General features: G+C 50.9%; 1 protein-coding gene across 2 annotated transcripts; it reads left to right on the top strand.

Moving 5' to 3' along the window:
• Positions 1–25: 25 nt before the first annotated feature.
• Positions 26–13,083, top strand: MRPS11 (mitochondrial ribosomal protein S11). 2 transcript variants are annotated; one of them, XM_059912518.1, is made up of 6 exons: positions 26–350; positions 484–612; positions 5,763–5,861; positions 7,987–8,116; positions 9,342–9,407; positions 12,877–13,083. In XM_059912518.1, exons 1-6 carry the CDS (start codon positions 286–288, stop codon positions 13,069–13,071), a joined length of 684 nt encoding a protein of 227 aa, XP_059768501.1. In that variant the 5' UTR covers positions 26–285; the 3' UTR covers positions 13,072–13,083. The 2 variants fall into 2 exon arrangements, with proteins under 2 accessions (XP_059768501.1, XP_059768502.1); XM_059912519.1 differs by lacking the exon at positions 12,877–13,083 and adding an exon at positions 10,159–10,564.
• Positions 13,084–21,361: the final 8,278 nt, after the last annotated feature.

The following is a 21,361-nucleotide window of genomic DNA, read 5'->3' as shown; positions in this document are numbered from 1 at the left end:
TTCCCCGGAACTAGTAGAACGAACCATTCCAATATGGAGGGGTGGGCGAAGATCTCATGTTAGAAAACTAGGAAAAGGGGGGAGGATTCCCAGTGGCCACTCTCAACGATAGTTATTATACATTATTTAAATGGGAAGAAAAATCTTTAATGTATGTTATAAAAAGGAATCAGGTGACTTTTCCTCTTCACCCTCCCCCACAAGCGCTCGTGGTGCTGGCTCCGCTCCAGCCCCGCCAAGCTCCGCGGTCGCCGCGGACGGGAGCTGACTGGGGTCAACTCAGTCATGCAGGTTGTAAGAAACGCGGGGTCTTGGCTCTTGCGGTTATGGGTTTGGCCACCGACTACCAGGTAAGAATGATTATTCCCCTCCGAGCCTACGGCCACCCGCGGGAATTCGCTCCTGCCCGTGTCCCATGAGACACCTGGACTCCAGTTAGGACTCGGTTAGGCCTGGACCTCACCGAGATTTCCTTCTCCACAGGGTCACCGTGGCCGGAGTGCCGGCCTCCACCATCCACACTAGCGCCCAGCAGATGCAAGACGCAGGGGCCAAGCCGGAAGTTGAGAAGGCGAAGGCTCCGGCGCCAGCTCCGAGCCGCAGCAGCTTCAGGTGAGGGCCACTTAGGTCCCGCTCTCGGGAGACTGGCACCACCCTCCAGAGTCAGAGAACCAGTGAATTCCCAACTCTGTCACTTGCCATCTGCGGGACCTTATGCAGATTAATCTTTGAGCCTCAGCTTTTTCGTCTGAAAGTGGAAATAACGCCGGAAGAGGTTGTAAGGATCAAATGAGATGAGCTTTGGCACAAAATGAATGCTCATGAACATTTGATGAATGAATGAGTGAACGTCGAAGTCGTATAGTAAATATCACCTTTGTTTCCCTCTGGGATCACGTCAGACTAACAACCTTCCCTGGGTCTCGGACACAAAAGGGGGCGGGGATGGGTGGCTACACTAGGGTGTATGTTATTATGCACTTTTTTGAGTTGGTCTAAGGTCCAGGGTGGTTTTTGTGCTTAGCCCCAGCGACTGGCAACTTGCTTTCCACAGTGCCACTGCCTCTTTGTGCTACTTGTACTTCACTGTATTTAACAAACCTTTTCTAAGAACCTGCTTGGTGCCAGGCACCGTGCTAGGTGCTGGGGATACAAATGCAGAAGATCATTCCTCCCCACAAGTAGTTCACAGTCTACCAAGGAAGACAAACATACAAATGTTTTCACCATAATCTGACCAGTGGTATATTGGAAGTAAGAGATGGTTGTTTTGAAGTATGAAAGAGTGAGTGTCTGACTCCAGAGGAAATCAGGCAAGAGTGCCAAGAAAATAATGTGAAGCTAAGAACCAAACTGAATGGGAGTTCAGCTGGAAAAGATGAAAGCTCGTTTTAGGCAAACTAACAGTCTGTGTAAGGCATGCATTGTGAAAGAACGCAGTGTATTCAAGTGTATGTGTAATGGCAGATGAGTCCAGCAGGGTGAGAAGGAATCCGAATGCTGAGGGTCTTATCTGTAACACTGGGGCTTTTACGCAGTCCCCACTGTAGGCAGTGGGGAGCTGCCGAAGGAATTTAAGCCAAGATTCTGTTACGGTCACTCAGCAACGTCAGGCACTGTTCAAGGTGTTGGGGATGCATCGGTGACCAAACACACAAAAGTCCCTGCCCCCGTAGAACTTAAATTCGAGTGGATAGGGGACAGTATATAGAAAACAAGAAAAACAAGTACGACAGATTGTAGGAGTGTGTCTAGTGTTTGAGAGCAGCAGCAAGAAGGCCAACGTGGAGTGATTAAAAACAGGAGGTGGGGGCTTCCCTGGTGGCGCAGTGGTTGAGAATCTGCCTGCCAATGCAGGGGACATGGGTTCGAGCCCTGGTCTGGGAAGATCCCACATGCCGCAGAGCAGCTGGGCCCGTGAGCCACAATTACTGAGCCTGCGCGTCTGGAGCCTGTGCTCCGCAACGAGAGAGGCCGCGATAGTGAGAGGCCCGCGCACCACGATGAAGAGTGGCCCCCACTTGCCACAACTAGAGAAAGCCCTCGCACAGAAACGAAGACCCAACACAGCCATAAATAAATAAATACACCCAAAGTTAAAAAAAACAAAAAACAAAAAAAAACCAGGAGGTGGGGGCAGGAGGGCAAAAGGGTGCAGCAGGCATGCAGGGCTACATCCTGTCGGCCTTGTGGGCCATCGTGAGGACTTCAGCTTATTCTCTGAGTGAAGTGGGAGGTCACTGGAGAATTCTGAACGGAGGATTGACATGATCCTGCTTACATCTTAAAGGGTCCCTTTGGCCGCTGTGTTGATATTGAACTGTAGGGAAGCAAGGATGGAAGGTGGGCGAAGTCTCCTAAGCAGCTAAAAAACTACTGAAGTAATCTAGGTGAGAAATGATGCTGGCCTGGACCAGAGTAGCAGCTGTGGAGGTAGTATAAATGGTCAAACTGATACACATAGAAGATGATCAACAGGATTTGTTCATGTAAGATGTGCGAAAAGGAGAGGACTGAAGGAGCACTCTAAAATCTTTGGCCTAAACAACTGGAAAGATAGAGTTGTCATGAAGACGGGGGAGACTGCAGGAGCTTGGATTTGGGTGGTTAAGTTTGAGATGCTTCATTAACATCCAAGTGGAGATACAATATTGACTATTAGAAATGGAGTTCAGGGGACAGATCTGGGCTAGAGGTATACATTTGGAAGACTCATCATATAGATGATTTTTTGTTTGTTTTGGGTTTTTTTTGCCACAAGGCTTATGGGATTTTAGTTCCCCGACCAGGGATCGAACCCAGGGCCCCCTGGCAGTGAGAGCACCGAGTCCTAACCACTGGACCACCAGGGAAGTCCCTAGATGATATTTAAAACCATAAGATACAAGATCATCAAGAGAGAAAGGGTAAACAAAGAGAAGAAGAGGTCCAAGGACAGAACCCTGGAGCCTCTGGCATTTAGAGATTTGGGAGATGAGGAAAGATCAGCAAAAGAGAAAGAAGAAACCTCCAGAGAAGTACTAAGAAAACCTGGAGGGTTCTGTTTTTTTTTTTTAATGTGGTTCAAAGGCAGAGAGATTCGCTATATCAAATGCTACTGATATGATAGGTCCATAGACTGATGACAGAATTGCTTATTGGACTTAACATTGTGAGTTGGTTGGTGACCTTGACTAGAGCATTTTTGGTGGAGGTATGAGGGGCTAAGGTCTGAGTGGCATGGGTTCAAGGAGAATAGAAGACAGGAAGAAACAGCAGGTATGGTCATTTCTTTGAGAGGGAATATAGAAATGGGCAGGTGCTAAAGGAGGCTTTAGGATCAAGAGGTTTTTGTTTGTTTTTAGGTTGGGGAAATGACCACATGTTTTGCTGATGGGAATGATGCAGTAGAGAGGGGAAAGAATGAGGATGCCGGACTGCTGTCCTTGAGGGGCTAACACACAAGTGGAGCATCATAACAGGAAAGAAGGCAGAGATTGTGGGCACAGATGTTTGGTAGTGGGAGCTGGAAGAGCCTCTGATTGCTTCTATTTCTCTGTGAAGGTCATCAGCGGGCAGTGAGGAAGCAGGAAGGAGTTGGAGGTCTGAGGGGATAAAAGACGGTACAAAATAGTCATCCAGGACAGTGAAAGGGTAATTGAACTGTGGATGCGCTGTATGATTGCCAGCAATGAGGGCCCACTGGATGTTAGAAGTCATTAAAGTAAAGCAGCGGTTCTCAGCCTGGGGCGGCTGTGCCTCCAAGGGGACTTTTAGCGATGTTTGAAGACATTTTTGGTTGTCACAACTTGAGGGACAATGTCTAGTTGGGTAGAGGCCAGAGATGTTGCTAAACACCCCACAGTGTGCAGGACAGCCCCCCCTCAGAGAATTCTCTTGCCCAAAATGTCAGTAGTACCGAGGTCAAGAAACTGTGATAGAGAGACAGACAGTAGGTACTACTGCACTACTGTGTATTTTTCTCTACCCAACTGTGCAGGCTATTTTCAGTCCTCGTCAGCCATTTGCAAGAGATGCCGTGTGTGCGGGCCTGGTTTGAGGATGGTATGAAGAGGCAGCAGACCAGCGCCAGAAAGCTTTGTCTTTCCTGTTTCTGGGCTGCCTCGGGGTGAACCACTTGTTCGTTTGTACATTGGACCTGGGAGGCTTAAAAGCTTGATCTTGTCTGCACCTTCAGTTAAATGGTTCAAGCTCCAAATCCTTCCTAGTTCAAAAATCTTGGCCTATATAAAAGGCATTATGCTGGTATGTTCAGACTTTAGAAGGCTTAAGTTTTTGACCCACAAGTCCATAGGGGAAATTATCAATGGGGAAATGATAATGTTTTAAATATGAATGTCATCTCAGAGCCTCGTCCACATTCCACCTCAGTGCAGGCTGATAAGCTGGCAACCTGCTGAGATGCTAAATCATCTCTAAGATCAGGCCAAGCAGGAAAGAATACACTTGTAGCTCTTGAATACCACTGTGCTACTGTTTTGTTTTTTTTAAATCTCTCTAGGAAAGCCAGTCAGGAGGATAATGCTCAGATAATAGTGTATTCTCTAAATCAGAACCCATTGTAGTTCAGGTGGCCGAGGGGGTACAAACACTGATCTGATCTGTACGTGTAGGCAGGGTGCAGCAGCAGGTTTGCTCGAGTCTAGAATAAAAAAAAAGCGCAGGTGGTGAGCAGAGCTCTGAACCAGGGTAGAGCCCCTCGACCCAAGGCCTGGCTTCCCTTGATAACCCTGTTCCCCTATTTGTACTCAGTTTCTCCACCTGAAAATGAAGAGTCCTGACCGAGAGACAGCCAGAGGACAGATCGGACTGAGATAGAGAGGGGTCTTGAACTCGACGTGATGTCTAGGCCAGTGTGCTAAACCCTGAGTTCACATTCTGACTCACTTGGGCTACTTCAGAAATGGATTCTCAGGCCCCATCCAGAAGTCTGGGGTGGAGTGTAAGCAAGAATCACGTGATCCTGCTGTTCAGCCAGCATGGACAGCCGCTGGTCTAGGATAGGGCTTGGCAAGTTGGCCTCTACCCAGATCTGGCCAGTTTCCTGTTTTTTATTGGACAGTAGTCACACCTATTAACTTACTGTTGTCTGTAGCTGTTTTTGCACCACAGTGGCAAAGTTGAGTAGTTGCAACAGAAACTTTACGGCCAGCAAAACCTAAAATATTTACTATCTGGCCCTTTACAGAAAAAGTTTGCTGACCTCTATTCCAGGGAATACTGGATTTTTTTTTATAATAATGATTTTTATAAGTATTATTAAGATAATTTTGTCTTTTTTTATTAAGATAATTTTGTCATATCAATATGATATGAAAAATCATATTGTTTGTACAAATGAACAATAATATAGTCAAGATATCTGTGGTTGATAAAACAAGAAATAGAGATTCGCCTTTATTTTTTTTAATGCAGAAAGAGTAGCTTATAGAGGACTGGAAAGAGTGATCTGATTATACTAGAAGGGACAGGGAAAGATGGGGAGCATGGATTAAATTCTCTTTCCTCCCAGCAGAAAGTCACTAGCTGTGTCTAGAGTCAACAACTCAGGAAACGGCTGCTGAAGCACCGTGTTCCCAGATGTGGCAGCAGCGCCAGAAGGGTTGGGGGCAGTGACCTCAGGAGCAGGTTGAGAGAGAGAGCTGCTGTTTTTTATTATGAGTTTGTCTGTACTGTTGGCTTTTTTTAAACCTTGTAATTTTTTTTTATTTAAAAAAAAAAAATCAGGACAACCTTACCTAAAATTTTTCTTCTAATTGCAGCATTTACCCTCCAATTCCAGGACAAGAGAGCTCTCTGAGGTGGGCAGGAAAGAAATTTGAGGAGATCCCAATCGCACACATCAAAGCATCATACAACAAGTAAGCAGGGAAGGGAGCACCTGGTAGGGCTAGAGTGGGCTTCTTTCCCCTTCAGAGGGGGCGGGCAAGTCAGGCTGCCACGTTCTGCACGCAGACGCTGATGCAGAGGTCCCCCGGGCTCCCTCCTGGTTTGGGGAGACCACCTCTCTCTTTATATAGTTTATTCAGATTTCATGAAAATGTGAACTAGGTTAGGCATATCACATTCATAAGATTTCATTGCTGTCCTTGGGAATTGTATTTCCTGGTTCTGCTCAAGAGTTGGAGAAGAGTATATTTTAGGGCCAGAAAGTCCCTCTGTGAAAGTATTTGTTAAGTGTTAGTACTGGGGATGGGTGATTAATAAATGAGAGAGATTATTTCAGAATATATGATTTACTAACAAACTAAGCAAAATGGAAACCTCCAAATAAGAGTTGCTTTAAAGTACTCGCTTTGGGCCACCGTGCACCGACCTCTGCCTTTGTAGGGCTGCACAAGGTTGGAAGACTAGCGTTCTGTGTGGCTTTCAGACAGTGCTGGGTAAGTTCCCAACTGTGTGTTGGCAACAGAAACCTTGCTGACGTCAGTAACATCTTTGCACACCAGCCCCCACTTGGAGATGGGATTGGTGTTTGGTCAATAGTCGCCTATGAAGCAATTTAGAGAACAATACAAGAGACTGTTGGTAGTCAGGGCTAGAGGGTAGGCACAGGTGAGGTGCCATAGGATGCATTTCAGCTTTCATCTGGTAAGCTCGGAATGAGAGCCCCTGGATTTTCCTCTCTTCTCAGGCTGCTAAGGACACAGGTAAGCTCTCTTTGTTCGTTTGCTTTTCTAAAGGTCTGTGGCCCACTCTGTAGATCTCTGTTGAGGTTGTCTCAGGGACAAGCCATTCTCTTGTCTATTTCTACTCTGTTCAGTGTAGAAAACCCAAGAAGCCCTGGTAGGGAAATGGCAGCTGTAGCCAGGCCAACAGCAGGTGGCCTGAGCCCAGGGCCAGCTCCAGCAGGTCTCCCCATAACCACTCTCCACTTCCCTCTGTGGTGAGTTCTCAGGGAGCTCTTCAGACCAGGAGACTGGGCAGTGATCAAGAGGGAAATGGAAAGCATGTCTAAGGATTTCTTGAAGTTATTCTTAATTTTAATTTAACTTGTTAAAGAGTCCGTATCTTTTAGAGATATATACTGAAATATTTACAGATGAAATGATGGGTCTAAGATTTGCTTCAAAATAATCCATTAGTTAGGGGATAGAGGGGAGTAGAAACAGGGTTTATAGGTGAAACCAAATTGGATATGAGTTAATAATTGTTGAAGCTGAATGGTGAGTCCATGGGAGTTCAGACATTATTCTATCCACTCTTGTGTATATTTGAAACTTTACCAATGAAAAATCATTAAAAATTACCTGATGTGAAAATCTGATTTCTTAGGGGAAAAAAAAGAAGCCAGAAAGGACCCTGAATCTAATTTAAAACACTGGCTACAGGGAAGATACTAGGAGGAAAATATGCCACCTTTCCTCTGGATGACACTTAGCACCCTCAGATTATGGAGCTCCTGTTAGTCAGCTCAGACCACTATAACAAAATACCACAAACTGGGTGGCTTAAACAGCATTTATTTCTCACAGTTCTGAGGCTGCAAGTCAGAGATCAGTGTGCCAGCAGGATCGGGTTCTAGTGACAGCTCTTCCAAGTTGCAGATGGCTGGCTTCTCGTTGTGTCCTCACATGCTGGAAGAGGCAAGGGAGCTCTCTGGGGTCCCTTTTATAAGGCACTAATCCAGTTTATAAGGGCTCCACCCTCATGACCTAATCATCTCCCAATGGCCCCACCTCCCAATACCTTCACATTAGGGGTTAGAATTTCAACATGAATTTAGGGGGCGGAGCCCAAACATTCCATGCATAATGGCTCTCTTTAGATTATAGGACTTGTCAGTTTTTAGTGAGGTTTAGGGGTTGATTCTGACCTTTCCTGGCACCTCCTACAGGAGTTCAAAAAACACTCATCTGATAAGCTCAGAGTGAAAGCAGCTAACGGTCTTTTTCTTTCACACTCAGGCTTGTCTGGGCATGGGTTAGCGCTCTCTTACTCCCCTGAAGAGCCATTATATTCTGTACACCTCCCCTCCTTTCCCAGCACACAGATCCAGGTAGTCTCTGCCGCTCACCAGCCCCTTGCCCGCGCTTCCTGTGGCACGGAGGGGTTTCAGAATGCCAAGAAGGGCACGGGCATTGCAGCGCAAACAGCGGGCATAGCTGCCGCGGTGGTAAGTGTGTGTTCTTTCCGGCTCCCTCTGTGCTGGGCTCCACTTTCTGCATGGCTGATCACTGGCAGGAAAATTGTCCTTGAGGCGGCTACCCTAACATTGGGGGTGGTTTGAAGAGGTGTGTGTGAAAAGGCTTCTCTTTTCTCTTTCTCTCAGCTTCAGTAGAAGTGAAACACTCGGTTCATTCTAGAAGAGGCAGGAGCCAGGTGCTGAAGGCTCACCGAAGCCTCCTGGATTTAAAGACCAGTGCGGTGGGTGGGGTGTGGTTGTGGTAACGGTCCATCTGGAGGAGGGGTGGCATGTGAGGACTCTCCTGCAGTACCAGAGGGAGCGTGAACTGTTGCGGACCTTTCTAGAAGCAAGGTGGCAGTGAGCTGCAGCTGGTGTATTTATTCAGTATCTACTATACGCCAGACACTTTACGTTCATTATCTTGAATCCTCAGAAGACCCTCGGTATTGCCCACATTTTTAAGAGTCATTTAGGATTCAGGGTGTGTGGCTTGCTCAGAGCCATGCAGCCAGTCCAGTTCTCTGAAGTGACCCCACCAGGTCTGGGACCAGGGCCTGGGCACTGTCTGCTACCACACAGGCCTCACAAAGGTTCACTGCCAAACCGGGAGTATCTCTGGAAGGAAAACCTTGACCTTCAGACAAAGCTTGATGCCCCAAAATACTGATTGCTATGTATCAGTGATCATCAAAACATACTAAATGGCCACCAATGGGCAGGTTTATACACTTAAAAGAAATATGTCAGTGTTAACGGTGGCTTCTGCATGGTGGGTTGAGTGACCTGTGTGTTTTCCAGACTTTCTGCAATAAACTACCTTTATAAACAAGAAAGAAAATTTTAACTATAACTAAAGATTAAAATGATAAGATAACACTTTCTAAGAGGGTACTGAGGCTTAGCCTTGGAGTCCAGGGCACCTTATGGTCTGAAATTCTGCATTTATCCACCAGGGAAAAATCTGAGCGATATTTAGAAGTCTCCACTAGGTGGCAGTGCTGTCCTGGGCGGAAAGAGATCCCAGCTGACTGCTGGTGTCTGTCCTGCACCTCGGCCATCTGCTCTTTGCTTCCTTCCCTGTCTTCTGCCTGTTTACATGTGTGGGTGCTTGTTCCATGGAGCTCATAACCCTGTTGCTCCAGGTGGCAGTAGCAAGGGGCTTGGATGTCGCACTTCTCTCTCAGAGCACTAACCACTTGCTGCTCCTCTCCAGAAAGCTACGGGGAAGGGTGTGACCCACGTCCGAGTTGTGGTGAAAGGCCTGGGGCCAGGGCGCTTGGTAAGTGACCTCGCTTCTTCACAGCCCAGCATGTGTGCTTGCTTCTTCAGTTAGTGAGAGAAACGGGGGTGAGAGCAGAGGAGGGAGAGTGGACCCTGTAGTGGATTTCCCTAACGGCTTGAAGTTTCTTTCCATTGCCTCTAATCTACTAAGCTTCTCAAAGCAAGCCCTGATCCCTTAGTTTCAATTCATCAGACACTTACGGAGTGCCTGCTGTGTGCCAGGCACTGGGAACAGAAAGGTGGCCCCTGGGGGACTGTCACAAATGGGTCCCTCAGTACAGACTAGTGAGTGCAGTGGTAAAGCTTGTGCCCAGGGTGCTGGGAGCATGTTGGGTGTGATCAGGAAAGTGTCCCCAAAGAGGTGACATCTCTACTGAGTTTTTGAGAATGACGAGGGACTAATGGGATTGGGGGTGGGGGGATCATTCCAGGCAGAGGAAACTACAAAAGCATAATGCTTAAGATGCGTTGAGATTTACAGCAGTCTTTGTTCTTAGATTGTAAAGCGCAAGGTGGGATGTGGCAGGTGGGATTGGAGATGTGGGCAGCGTTGAGGGCTTGGTGAAGGGGTTGGTAGGGAGAGCTCTGTGAGGGCATCACGTTGGTAATGTAGATATCAGAGCCAGTGAGCTTTCTCATCCCTACGCCGCCCCCTGCCTGCCCTGACCGGTTCCTCTCCGAGCCCTGTCTGGACACACTGGGCCATCGTTTCTGGGACCGTGCCATCCTGCTATTCCTTCTCCTTCCAGTCTGCCATCAAGGGACTGACCATGGGGGGCCTGGAAGTGATCTCAATCACAGACAACACCCCCATCCCGCACAACGGCTGTCGCCCCAGGAAGGCTCGGAGGCTGTGAGGGGCAGGAAGCCTGCACCTGAACCTGACCTCAAGTCCCGCCTCCCGCTGGACCTCATGGAAAGCACACTGTCAGAGCTCTCTCCAGGGAGGGCTTGTTCGAGACCCTTCAGGCAGTAAGGGAGAGCTCTGCCTCCTTATGTGATGGCCTTTGCTTGTTCCTTCGACTGGAGACCAGTTTGCCCAGAAGTGACGCCATACCTCTCTTGGACAGGAAGGGAGCTACAGGGCAGCTGTGGCCCAGACTCCAACCAGTAAATGCTGCAGCTGCTCTGAAAAAAATAAAAATATCTACACCATCTGTAGTAATTTGTGGGTTTTTTTGCTTCCAGCGTTGCAAACAGTAACCCCCCACTTCCTCCTGAAAATGAGATTGTGAACTGAGGTGAGGCCCTCGATGGAAGGATTAAGATGTAAATGTGGGCCGCTAAGTACCAGGCACCTTCCTCTTTGGTTTCACATATTTCCTTTTTAGCCCCTTAACCAAGGTTTCCAGAGCTCATTAGCAGCTTTTCTTACTAACTTGTAATTTGGCCCCAGATTGACAGCTTTGTGCCTCCTCCCTCTGGAGCATTCTGATAGCAGGTTTCACTGTTAGCAGGCGTGTCTGAAGTTAATCAGCCCTAACAATACGGGAGAGTGGTCCTGGAATCGGGTTCCCTTAAGTGTGAACCGTCAGAGACTCCCCACAGTCAAGGCTGCGTTACACACTCCGTGGGTGTCAGCAGCCCCAACACCCGAGACTGCATGACCCTAAAGGAGGGAGGGTGGAGCGGTATAAACAGGGTTCTCTAGAAATTAGGGGAGATGGAGGGATGGGCGAGAGCAGAGCCCAAATTGAGACGTGCAGGAAAGCGAGTCCGGGTGGTGCTGGCACAGCGGGCTCAGCCGGGCTCCCAGGCAGCACTGACTGCTCAGTCGGGACTCGGGGGTCCCTGGATGCCACACAGAAGCCAAAGGTGGGGCCTCTGGGGACCCAGCAGGAGAGACCCCCTCTTCCTTGGACAGAGAGGACCAAGGATGAGAGCATTACCAGGAGATGAAAAGGTGCACGTCTGTCGGAGGGGAGTCTGCAGGAAGGGCCTGCCGACCACCGAGGGGCTCCACGCCTGCACAGCCAGCCAAGCGTTGCGATTTGCCTGAACCCCGTGTAGTAAGTGCACGAATGCCCTCTTACATAGGAAAGCTGCCGAGTTACACAGGTTAGAGAAGGGGAAAGGACCAAGACCTGAATGTGAATTTAGAAGGAAAATGTCTCCCTACTGCCTTCTCTTCCATCCTTAGCAGGACCTATGAAGGTTAACTTGTGACCAATGACTAAAGGAACCCAACTGGAGGCTTCTTGTGTTGAAACCACTGACGGAAGGAGTTAACACTTTAAAACTATATATAAACACGATGCGTAAAAAACACGGGGCTCGTGAGAACCGCTCTGTGATGTGATATGGTTTGGCCTTTATTCGGGTGGACAGAGGGCCTGGAGCAATTAGTTTAACAGAGCAAGAAACAGGCGGTTCTAAAGAGAAGCTTAAAGAAAGTCCTTTACAGAGGTGTGGGCAGGGTCAGGGGATAAACATGCTGGAGCGCTCAAGGGCTAGCAGGAGCAGGGGAAGGAACAGTCCCCAGAACCTGGCCGGAGCTATAGTCACAGGAATGCGGCCTCTGCCAAAGTCACGGCCTGGCAGAGGGAGAGGAAAGAAACACCCTGACGGCTCAAGCCTCTGACCACCTGACGTCCCCCGTGGCTGAACCCAACAAGAACCAGAAGGCAGGGGAGCAGGGTGGTGCCGTCCTTGGAGGGCCAGCTTCCCAGGCAGCAGACCAGATCTGGAGGGGCACATGGAGAAGAGGAAGCACAGGCGGTCTCCATCATTCCAGAAGTGAAATCCTCTGTACGCTGTGGTTTTAGAAAGTGTTATTTTATTCCCAAGAGAGCATTGAAAAGGAAGGTACTGCCTGAGAGTGCCTACAAGTAGGACACAGGGGACCCTAAAGGATCAATGGTCTCAGGGCCAGAAATGGAAGCCCGGCACCACTGCCGGGAGCCAGGTGGGGGGAGCACCGTCGACAGGGCGCCCGGGGGGAACGCACACAGCTTTGCTGCTGGGAGCCTCAGTGCCCTGCTGGGTCCAGGCTCTAAGAGGCCAGTGAACTTGCGCTCTCTTAGACTCTATCACCTCTTAATCGTAGGGTCTTGGCCTCAGAGACCGGCCCCTCCTCAGGGGAGGACCTTCACTGACCACTTAAGGCAGTTATCGTTCACCCAAAATGCCAGGCTTCCCTTTCCCCTGCTGCCACAAGCCCTTCTCCGAAGCCAGCCTCTCGGTCCTGAGACACAGGTGACCGTGTGCTTGCACTCCTCCCTGGCAGAGAAGATGCAGAGCCTGGCACTGGGTCCTGAGTATTTGCACAAGCAGAGTGTTGGCATCAACTTGTGTGACAGCCCACTTCCTTGTTTCCTGGCAGCAGAGCCTTGGGTTATTGCTATGAGTGCATCAAAGCGCAAAGCGGGTAGCCCAGGACTAGCTGCATAAGGAAAGCCTCTCCTCCCCTCTCCCCTCTCTTCTCTCGTCTGCAGGCGAAAAGGCAAACATAATTTTTTTCCTTTCAGCATAGATGCAGTGTTTTCCCTTCTTTTGGCCAAGGTCATCACCCGACACCAAGCTGTACCTTCACCACCAAAATAAACCTTTTTAACAGTAGAGTACCTGGATGCTGGCAGAATATAACTCGGCAGTTTAGGAGAAACCATTTTGCAATCGCCTCTACCTGCAACCTGACTCTCGTATGTCCATTTTTTTTTTAATGCATATTAAATTAAAAGGCATTTAATGCATATATGGCTTCCCCCGGACTCCTTTATTCTTTCTCTCTAGTCATTTTTTCCTACCCTGGATAGATACCTTGCTTTTTAAATCTGAGTATTATCAGCCCACAGTGATGGAGTGGTCACTGCCAAAGCAGAAAATGTCTATTCAGCCAAAGTGAGCAAACATGGGCTATTGCACAAACACAGGCTGAGCACAGGGAGAACAGATATGGCACTCTCATTCCTGTCCTGGAGCTCACAGACCAAGAAAGCGGGACAGGCACATGGCTGAATTAGTCAGAAGGAAGTTCCATACAAGGTATGAATGTTATTGGTGTTTGAGTGAAAGGATGATCCCCTCAGTTCATCCCAGCAGGATCACCAGGTATCTTTAGGATTGGAAACTGGCAAAGCAGCATGGCCCAGGTTACCGGATATGGCTTAGTTGGTGTGGTGGGTCATGATAGGAAGACAAATGGGGGTAAAATCTTACCAAAGGATTGGGAGAAAAGGAAGGAGGCAAAAAAACCTGTGGCCATACAAGATGTGATGGAGAAAAGGAGGTGGGCGTGTAGAAGGCTGCAGTCAAGCTCATTTGCAGGCGGTGAAGGTAGGTGTGTAGGCATCTAAAATAGAGTAGAAAGAGTCACTGAGGTTTAAGTCAAGAAACTATGAGAGGTGGACAAAGAAAGCTGTCAATCTTGATGCTGAAGCCCCAAAGTGGGCATCAGGGCAGCGGACAGAAAAGTCTGGGAGAATCAAAGTCCCCAAACACAGAGCAGCCAGAGTACAGGAAGGAGTATATGGGTTTAGGAAGAGGGGAGTAACAGCATGAACTTCAAAAGAGAAGGACTGTTGGCAGGAGGTGGCAGAACAATGTCCCAGAAGGGAGATGAGGCACTGGCCACATGCTGACCCCCATGCCTGGGCACTGGGGTGAGATGTGCAGATTTGGGGAGGAATGGGGAGGAGTGTGGTGATGAGAGACTGTCTCTTCTCAGTGGAATCAAGCTCTGGGGACCACAGAAGAAGGAGCGGGGTGATGAGAGTCCTGGAGAAGAATGCAGGCTGTGGGCTGGGTTGGGGGTGTCCGGCCTGGTGACTTTGCAGATGCTGAGAGGGTGTGGAGAGAGATGAGGCCGGGGAGGGCCTGGAGGGGGTGAGGGCAGGGACCTGCCATGGCTGTGGTCTGGACTGGAACCTGTGTCCAGTGTCTGCTCTGCTTCTAAGCTGCTTTCATAAAGAATACAGACGGCCGGACGCCATGAAAAGATGACCCATCTTACAAGTAATCAAAGAAATGGGAATTAAAATGCATGACCATCACTCCCCAAATGATGCTGATCCAAGCCACAGTGGGGATGAGCTCTCCCAGGAAAAAAGCAGAGAATGAGGAAAATAAGACGACCCAGTGTTAAATGCTGCAAGGAGGGCAAGGCTGCAAAGAGGCAGGGATGCAGCGATCAGAGGGACAGCAGGTGTGGCGTCTCAGAAGCCAAAGGGCCGAGCACTTCAGAAGAAGGGAACAGTCGGGGTGCACGGTGCGGCTGAGAGGTCAGCTGGCAGCTCAAGCAAGGTGAGGACTGGGCAATGGCCATGGATTTGGCAACGTGGAGGTCCCCATTCACCGAAGGGAAGGAGGGTGGAAGAGAGTCAGGATGCCGATTCTTCCGTAGAGGCTGTGTCATGGCAACAGGGGTGGATGAGGAGACGGGCTGTCTCCCTTGAGACATGGCAGCTGTGAGTCGGGGTGTGGAGGAGCCCTGGACCTGAGGGAGGGGGGAGGGAAGAGGCCTCGAGCTGGGGAGAAGCAGACCTCAGCAAGGCAGCAGGAGGCCAGGCCTCAGGGGGAGACAGCCGGAGTGGGGCTCCAGTGACAGGCGGGAACAGCAGCGCACAACTCCAGCAACGTGGCACTGACAACGGAAACAGAACGTCCTTGCAATTGGTACACAGGGAACCTTCCTTTTTTCCCCAATATTCCATAAGTTGTTCTGAAATAAAAGTGCTCTCAAATGTAAATAGCTAGAGCCTCTTCACAGGGAGATCTGGCAATATCGTTCACCACTTACGATGTACAGACCTTCACAGTTCCCGCCTAGGAAGTTCCCACGTGGAGCAGCGCTGTCCCTGCTCACGGACGTGCCCTGGAGCTGCGTGGCCAGCACAGCAGCCGCCAGCCCCGCGGGACTCTCAGCACTGGCGATGTGGCGAGCAGGACCATGACTGAGGAGTTGGCAGTTCGGTTTTATCCAGTTCAAATTCACTGAAATGTAAGTACAGCACGTGGCTGGTGGCTACTGTCTCGGACAGTGCAGCGGAGACAGGCTCTCACGTGGGTGGGAGTAGGCAGAGGTATATACCCCCTGAGGCACTGCGAGTCACAGAAGAAGATTGGAACCTAAATGTCCATCAACAGGGCGCTAGCTAAGGAAATGACAGCCCATCCGGATAACGGAATATTAGCCCTGAAACAAGCCAAGATGTATTGCTAAGTGAAAAACAAGGGGGTTGGGGGGCGGGACAGGCAAGACAGTGCAGAGTACAGTTGCGAACTGCTGTAGAAAAGGACAGGATATGTGTACATAAATGTGGATGCACTGACTATCTGGAAAGACATACCCCAAATGGGAGCATTCCCTCCAGGGAGAGAAACTCAGTGACTGGGTAACAGGCAGAAAGAAGATTTCTTACCTTCTCCACCTTCAGAAGAGGGTGCCATGTACAGCTGACCCTTGAACAGCGCCGGGGTTAGGGGCGCCCACCCTGCGTGCAGTGCAAATCCACGTATAACTTCACAGTGACCCTCCGTATCCATGGTTCCGCATCCACGGATTCAACCTTGGGTGTCGTAGTACTGAACAGATTTAGTGAAAAAAATCCACATAGAAGTGGACCCTCGCAAATCAAGCCTGTGTTGTTCAAGGGTCAGTTGTCCATGTTGTTGCTTATTCAGGTTAATTAATGAATCAATTAAAATAAAATAAAAATAGAAATAAAAAACTGGTTTATAAGAAATGCGTAGAAGCTGCAGAGTCAGGCACTACGTAAATTATCTCAAGTGGGCAGATCACATTTTTTCAATAGACATTTTGACACACACAGATCTGTAACACCCCCCCACCCTGCAGCTGGCCCAGTATTTGGGGGAGGACTTCTGACTTGGCTCTGAAATTTGTTCTGGTAATCAATCTGGCTTCTCCCCTCTGCCCGCCCAGGTTCAAATTAAATTGTACACATGCTCTGTGATTCAGCCTAACAAGTCTGGCCAGAAAAGTTGGCCTCCATGTCATTGTTGCTTGGCTGGAAGGAAGAGGCAGACAGAGCACAGCGCCCCGTTTCCATAGTGCCCTGTGGCAGCTTAACCACCTTGGATTTGCGTAATCCCCTTGAACGGAAAGGAAATGTCAACTGAGGGGCAGTGTGGTGTCACAGGGGGCCCTGGCTGGCAGGACACCTGTTGTCTCAACCCAGCTTAAGCACAGACTCAGCAGGCTGTCAGCCACACCCCCCTTCCCCAAATGGACCTCAGTTTCCCCCTCAGGACCAAGAGGCGGTTGAGTGGGCTGTAGCTCCGGCACCCAGGAACCCACAGCTCCTTTGTGGCTGGGAGGACAGCCCGGGTTCGGATGCACTAGCCCACACTGGGGGAGACCCTCAGGGCTGCAGCACAGGCCTGACTGGATGCCGCGGAAATGCCCTTCGCTCTTCTCCCCGTGTGCTCTCCCCAGGGCTCCATTCCCCCTGCCTGCTTGCAGTGGGGAGGGCCTGGGCTTCGGAGACACCCAGCCCAGGTTGGGACCCCGGCTCGGCATCAGTCTGACGCTCAGCTACTCCACGTCCACGGGACTGTTAGGAGCATTCGCCCAGACAGCTGTGTACCTGCTTGTACACAGCTGGTGCTCATGAAGGATGCCTCTGCGCTCTCCCCACACTGCTCCCTTGGGCTCCAGTCTGTGGGGTTCTGGCTGAGAACGGTGGTGGATGCAGATGCAAGCCCATCTTGCTGCCATTATTATTATTACTATTCCCAAAGCTTTCTTTCCTGTGATTTTAATCAGAGAAGGTTCTGATGGGGCCAACCACCCATCCTCCTACTCCCTTAAACCCACTCAATTGTAGATTAAGCCAGATTGTTACAAATTTGCAGCCAAAAATTAAATTAAATTTAAAAGCCAAATTTAGAGCCAAAGCTCTATCCTTCAGGAGCCTTTCTTCCATCCCTCCTTCCTCGAAAATCTATCCATACTCAGATAAAGTATGTCTAGAACCTGGTAGCTGCCCTCAGCAGCTTCGAGGCTGGTGGGGGAGACAAATTCAGAAAAAATCCATTGTAATCCCACAGGTGCTACCACAGAACAGGGGTGTGTGTGATGAGAAGAGGTATCAAGGAACACTTCCTGGAGGAGGTGACACCTGAGCTCAAAATAAGAGTAAGCATTAGGAGGCAAATGCGGAGGATGAGGGGTGAGGGGGTTAGTTTCCAGCAGAGAGGATGCACACATGGACAAAGGGCAGGGGGCAGAAATGACAGTCTGTGCAGTAAACTACCAGCAGTTTAGAACATAATGTGAGGGAGGAAAGGAGGCTGTAGCAGGCTGAATAACGGCCCCCAGAGATAACAGATCCTAACCCTGGAATCTGTATGTGTCACTTTATTTGGAAACGGGGTCTTTGCAGATGTGATCAAGTTAAGGATATAAAAATGGGGAGATTATCCTGGATTGCCTGGGTGGACCCTAAATGAGATCACATGTACCCTTAAGAAATGGAGGCAGCAGGAGATGTAACTGCACAGAGGAGGAGAAGACCATGTGACCACGTCGGCAGAGACGAGTGATGCAGCCACAAGCCAAGGACCTACTGGAGCCACCAGAAGCTGGTAGAGGCAAGGAAAAGGTTCTCCCCTGGAGATGAGATGAGAGATGAGAGTCTGACCGAGAACAGACAGTCCGGCTGCTGCGCAGGGCCCATTCAAGAAAGGTTTAAGAGGCAAAATTGCTCTCTGGGTTGAAGGGGGCCAAGAAGCACCAGAGCTGCCACAGGGCATGTCTAACAAAAGGGACTGGCAGGGCTGCGGCAGCTCCCACTTCACACGGACACCCTGGGCCGGTGGCCCTGCCTCTGAAGGACCGACAGGGCTCCCTTCCCGGGCCTTGCACCCGGGCCTCTGAAGGGAGGGATGAGCCTCAGCCATCGCTAGGACCCCTCTCTAGCCCCTCAGCTGTGCGAGCGGAGCGCAAGCTGCCTCTGGGAGAGGACAGTCGGGATCCTGACGACACATCCCTGGGAGCCGGCATAGCACAGGTTTTTGTCCTGTTGGGACCGGGATAATTGGGGCATTAATGGAAATGCATTTCTTACCTATTTTCTGTCTGATTGAAAAGTACTTTGCAGTCATTTAGGGCCCTCACACCCCTATAATGAGAGCACATGTCGCTCAGACAAGGCAGCAAACTGGGTCACCACACAGGCTCCAGAGCCTCTCGGATGCAATAAGCAAACAGTGCAGGCCCACCCCCCTCCTGTGCCCCACCAAGGACATTGCCAGCTCTGTGCAGCCCCTCAGTGACGGCCAAATTCAGCAAACAGGCTGAATTTGGACTATCAGGGTACAACTTTATTTTTCTCCCATCTCTGCCTCGCATCAACTGTGTCAGAGCTCCTTTTCTGTACCCCTGAACCCCCATCTCAGGAAGACTCCATGGCCTTCTTTTAGTTGTAAGAATAAGTCCCATTTTGATAGTTCAACTCTCTTCCAGGGATCTAAAAGTCCAGTCAAATCTATTAGAAAACTCTGATCTCGGACCTTTCACAGCTTCTCCCCTCGCCCCTCTGTAGACCCCATCTTCACTCCTCCAGGATTGGGATGAGGGAGGATGGAATGAGGGGGGAAGTGCAAAGTCGTCCTGCTCTCCGTGGGGCTCTCTTGGCCAACACCGGCCGTCACACCTTCGTCTTGACAGGCTGGCTCTCGTGTGGGCCCGTGGTGGGTTCTCTGGAACCAGTCCCCAGCCCGCCACCCACGCAGAGACCTCTGCCCTGGGCCGTCTGTGGCGGACATGGAGAAGGCTGCCCAGACACCCCCCCAAAGGAAGGGCCTGTTGCCCAGCTGCTGTCAGCCCCAGGGACAGTCACAGAGAGCTGTCACCCTTCCAACGGCAGGTCCACCGATGGCTGATGGAGGCCCGGGCATAGGGCCTGGCCAGCTCTGACAGGCACCTTCGGGTCGGTTTAGGCCTGCAGCACAGCTCGGCTTCCCTCTGCCCACCCTGCCTCCTCCCCTCTCTTCCACAGGGCCGCTCCTGGGCCACTCCCTAATAAACATCCCCACACAAGTGTCTCAAGTCTGCTCCCCGGAGAACCCACACGTGACCCCTTTAGCAAGAAGCACGTGCACTCAGGCTGATCCCTCCCCACCCATCTCAGCTCCTGGCCCTGTGGCCCACCCCACCCAGGGTGCTGCTACGGGGAGCCCTGAGCCCCGTTAGGTGAGTGGGGTACCAGCAATGCTGGCTCAAGCCCAGCTCCCCCCACGGTCCCCACTGAGCCACAGGGACCTTGGGGACGCCCCACTTATCCCTGCCCCACCAAACGCCAGCAGCATGGCCTACCCAGCTGCTGCCCCATCTCCCTTTGCCCCGCTCTGCCAGCCTCCCCGCTCCAGGCTTCTCCCGGCTGGAAGCAGGCACCACCCTCCGTCTTCATGTATATGCCCTCCCCACTACCTGTGAGATACCATCAATGTTTTGCTCCCAAGGACTCTCTTGACCCCTGCCTTAGCGGTGGCATGGAGCAGGTTCCGGTTTTCTGCAGTTCAGTGTGCTCCCGGCCAGGGCATGAGACACCACCCTCCCCTTCTCGTAGGTGCCCCAAACTCTGCAAGCTCTTCCCCCATCACTTGACTTCAAAGCAGGGGAAAGCAGTCCTGGCTGTATAAAGCAGTCCTGCGAATTAGTTGTGCTTGCGCTAGATTTGGAAGGAAGAAGAGAGGCAGAGACCATGGCCTCCCTGCTGCTTTGGCTGGGGAGATGTTGGGATTTTCGTCAGTGTGGAGAGGCGGTTGCGGCAGTGGCCGCGGCGGCGTCTCCAGCTCTGGGTCAAAGAGAGGCAGTGGTCTGGGGTCGCCCACGCCCTCAATCACTCCTGAAGCCCTGCCTTCCTGATGGGGCAGAGGCAGCAGCTCTCTAGAGGGTCTGCAGGGGTGTTCTGGGCCCTTCCAACAGTGTTGTAAACACTGAATTTCCAGTAACAAATCCTCTTCTACCTAAAACAGCCAAAGTGGTTTCTGTTTCCTGCAACTGTGAACCTGACTGGCACCGGACACCTTTTCGAATTCCGAATCTCTTCCCTCGCCTGGATGGGGTGGTGATTGTTGGATTCGTCTTGCTATCTTACGAGTCCTGCATGGATATGACTAGCCCTTCTCTTTATCAGCCCTTCTCATCCTCGACTGAGCACGTGAAATCCTTGGGGACCCTTATTAAAATACAGGTTCTGATTCGGTGGGTCTTGGGTGACGCCTGAGAGTCTGCATTTCTGACAAGTTCCAGGTAATGCCTTTGCAGTATTCCCACCCCAGACATGCTCAAGAGCACAGCTTTAGCTTGTGAGGGTACTGAGCATCTGTGCTTCTCAGCTGGGCCGTTAGCGGAAGTTCCAAGGCAGCAGGAAGAAGCCCCTTTACCATCCTGCATAAGCGGGGCCTGGGCCAGGTGCGTGGGAGGCGCAATAGAGGAGTCAGACACCCTCGGGACCTCCAGGATCAGTGAGCCATCTCCTACTGGGCACAGAGCCCGGTGGGCCATGGGGACACAGCCTCCCGCCTTCTCCATGCCTGGTGACTAAAGGATTTGTCCCGCTCCCCAGGCACAAGCCAGCAGTGCTTCCTGGTTGGACAAGGGTTTCCGTTCCTCAACGGACGAGCACTTTAGGAGCACGGTGGGGCAAGGCGCTCACCCCAGCAGCGGACTAAGGAAGGAAGGCGCAGGGGGCTGCAGCTGCCGAGCTGGGCCTCTGCCCCAGTGACAGGGTGAGGGCATCATGGGTGGGCGAGGAGCAGCGGAACCACTGCTGGAAGGCCCGGCTGGGCGGCATGCTCTGTAAACAGTCCTCCTGAGCCACGCGAGGGTCAGGATGGCAGAGTGGGGGCAGGGTCGGGCTTGGAATGCTGAGGGAAAGGACTGACAAGGGGCTGAGGCCAGACTGGGAAGGCCCTGCAAGGGAATTTGGGGTGCCCCTAAGGATCCTGAGCAGGGCTCTAATCAGAGGCATGACAGCATCGGGA

The sequence above is a fragment of the Balaenoptera ricei genome, chromosome 2 (genome assembly GCF_028023285.1).
Source record: "Balaenoptera ricei isolate mBalRic1 chromosome 2, mBalRic1.hap2, whole genome shotgun sequence".
In the NCBI taxonomy this organism is placed as follows: domain Eukaryota; kingdom Metazoa; phylum Chordata; class Mammalia; order Artiodactyla; family Balaenopteridae; genus Balaenoptera; species Balaenoptera ricei.
Note: the sequence above shows the minus strand (reverse complement) of the source record. Positions and strands in the feature narration are given on the sequence as shown.

Bases quoted from the DNA above. Each gene is read 5' to 3' on its own strand.
- MRPS11 (XM_059912518.1), top strand. From the start codon at position 286: ATGCAGGTTGTAAGAAACGCGGGGTCTTGGCTCTTGCGGTTATGGGTT. The intron at 8,117-9,341 runs GTAAGTGTGTGT...GCTCCTCTCCAG, and splicing joins CGGGCATAGCTGCCGCGGTG to AAAGCTACGGGGAAGGGTGT. The intron at 9,408-12,876 runs GTAAGTGACCTC...TTTTCCTTTCAG, and splicing joins GCCTGGGGCCAGGGCGCTTG to CATAGATGCAGTGTTTTCCC.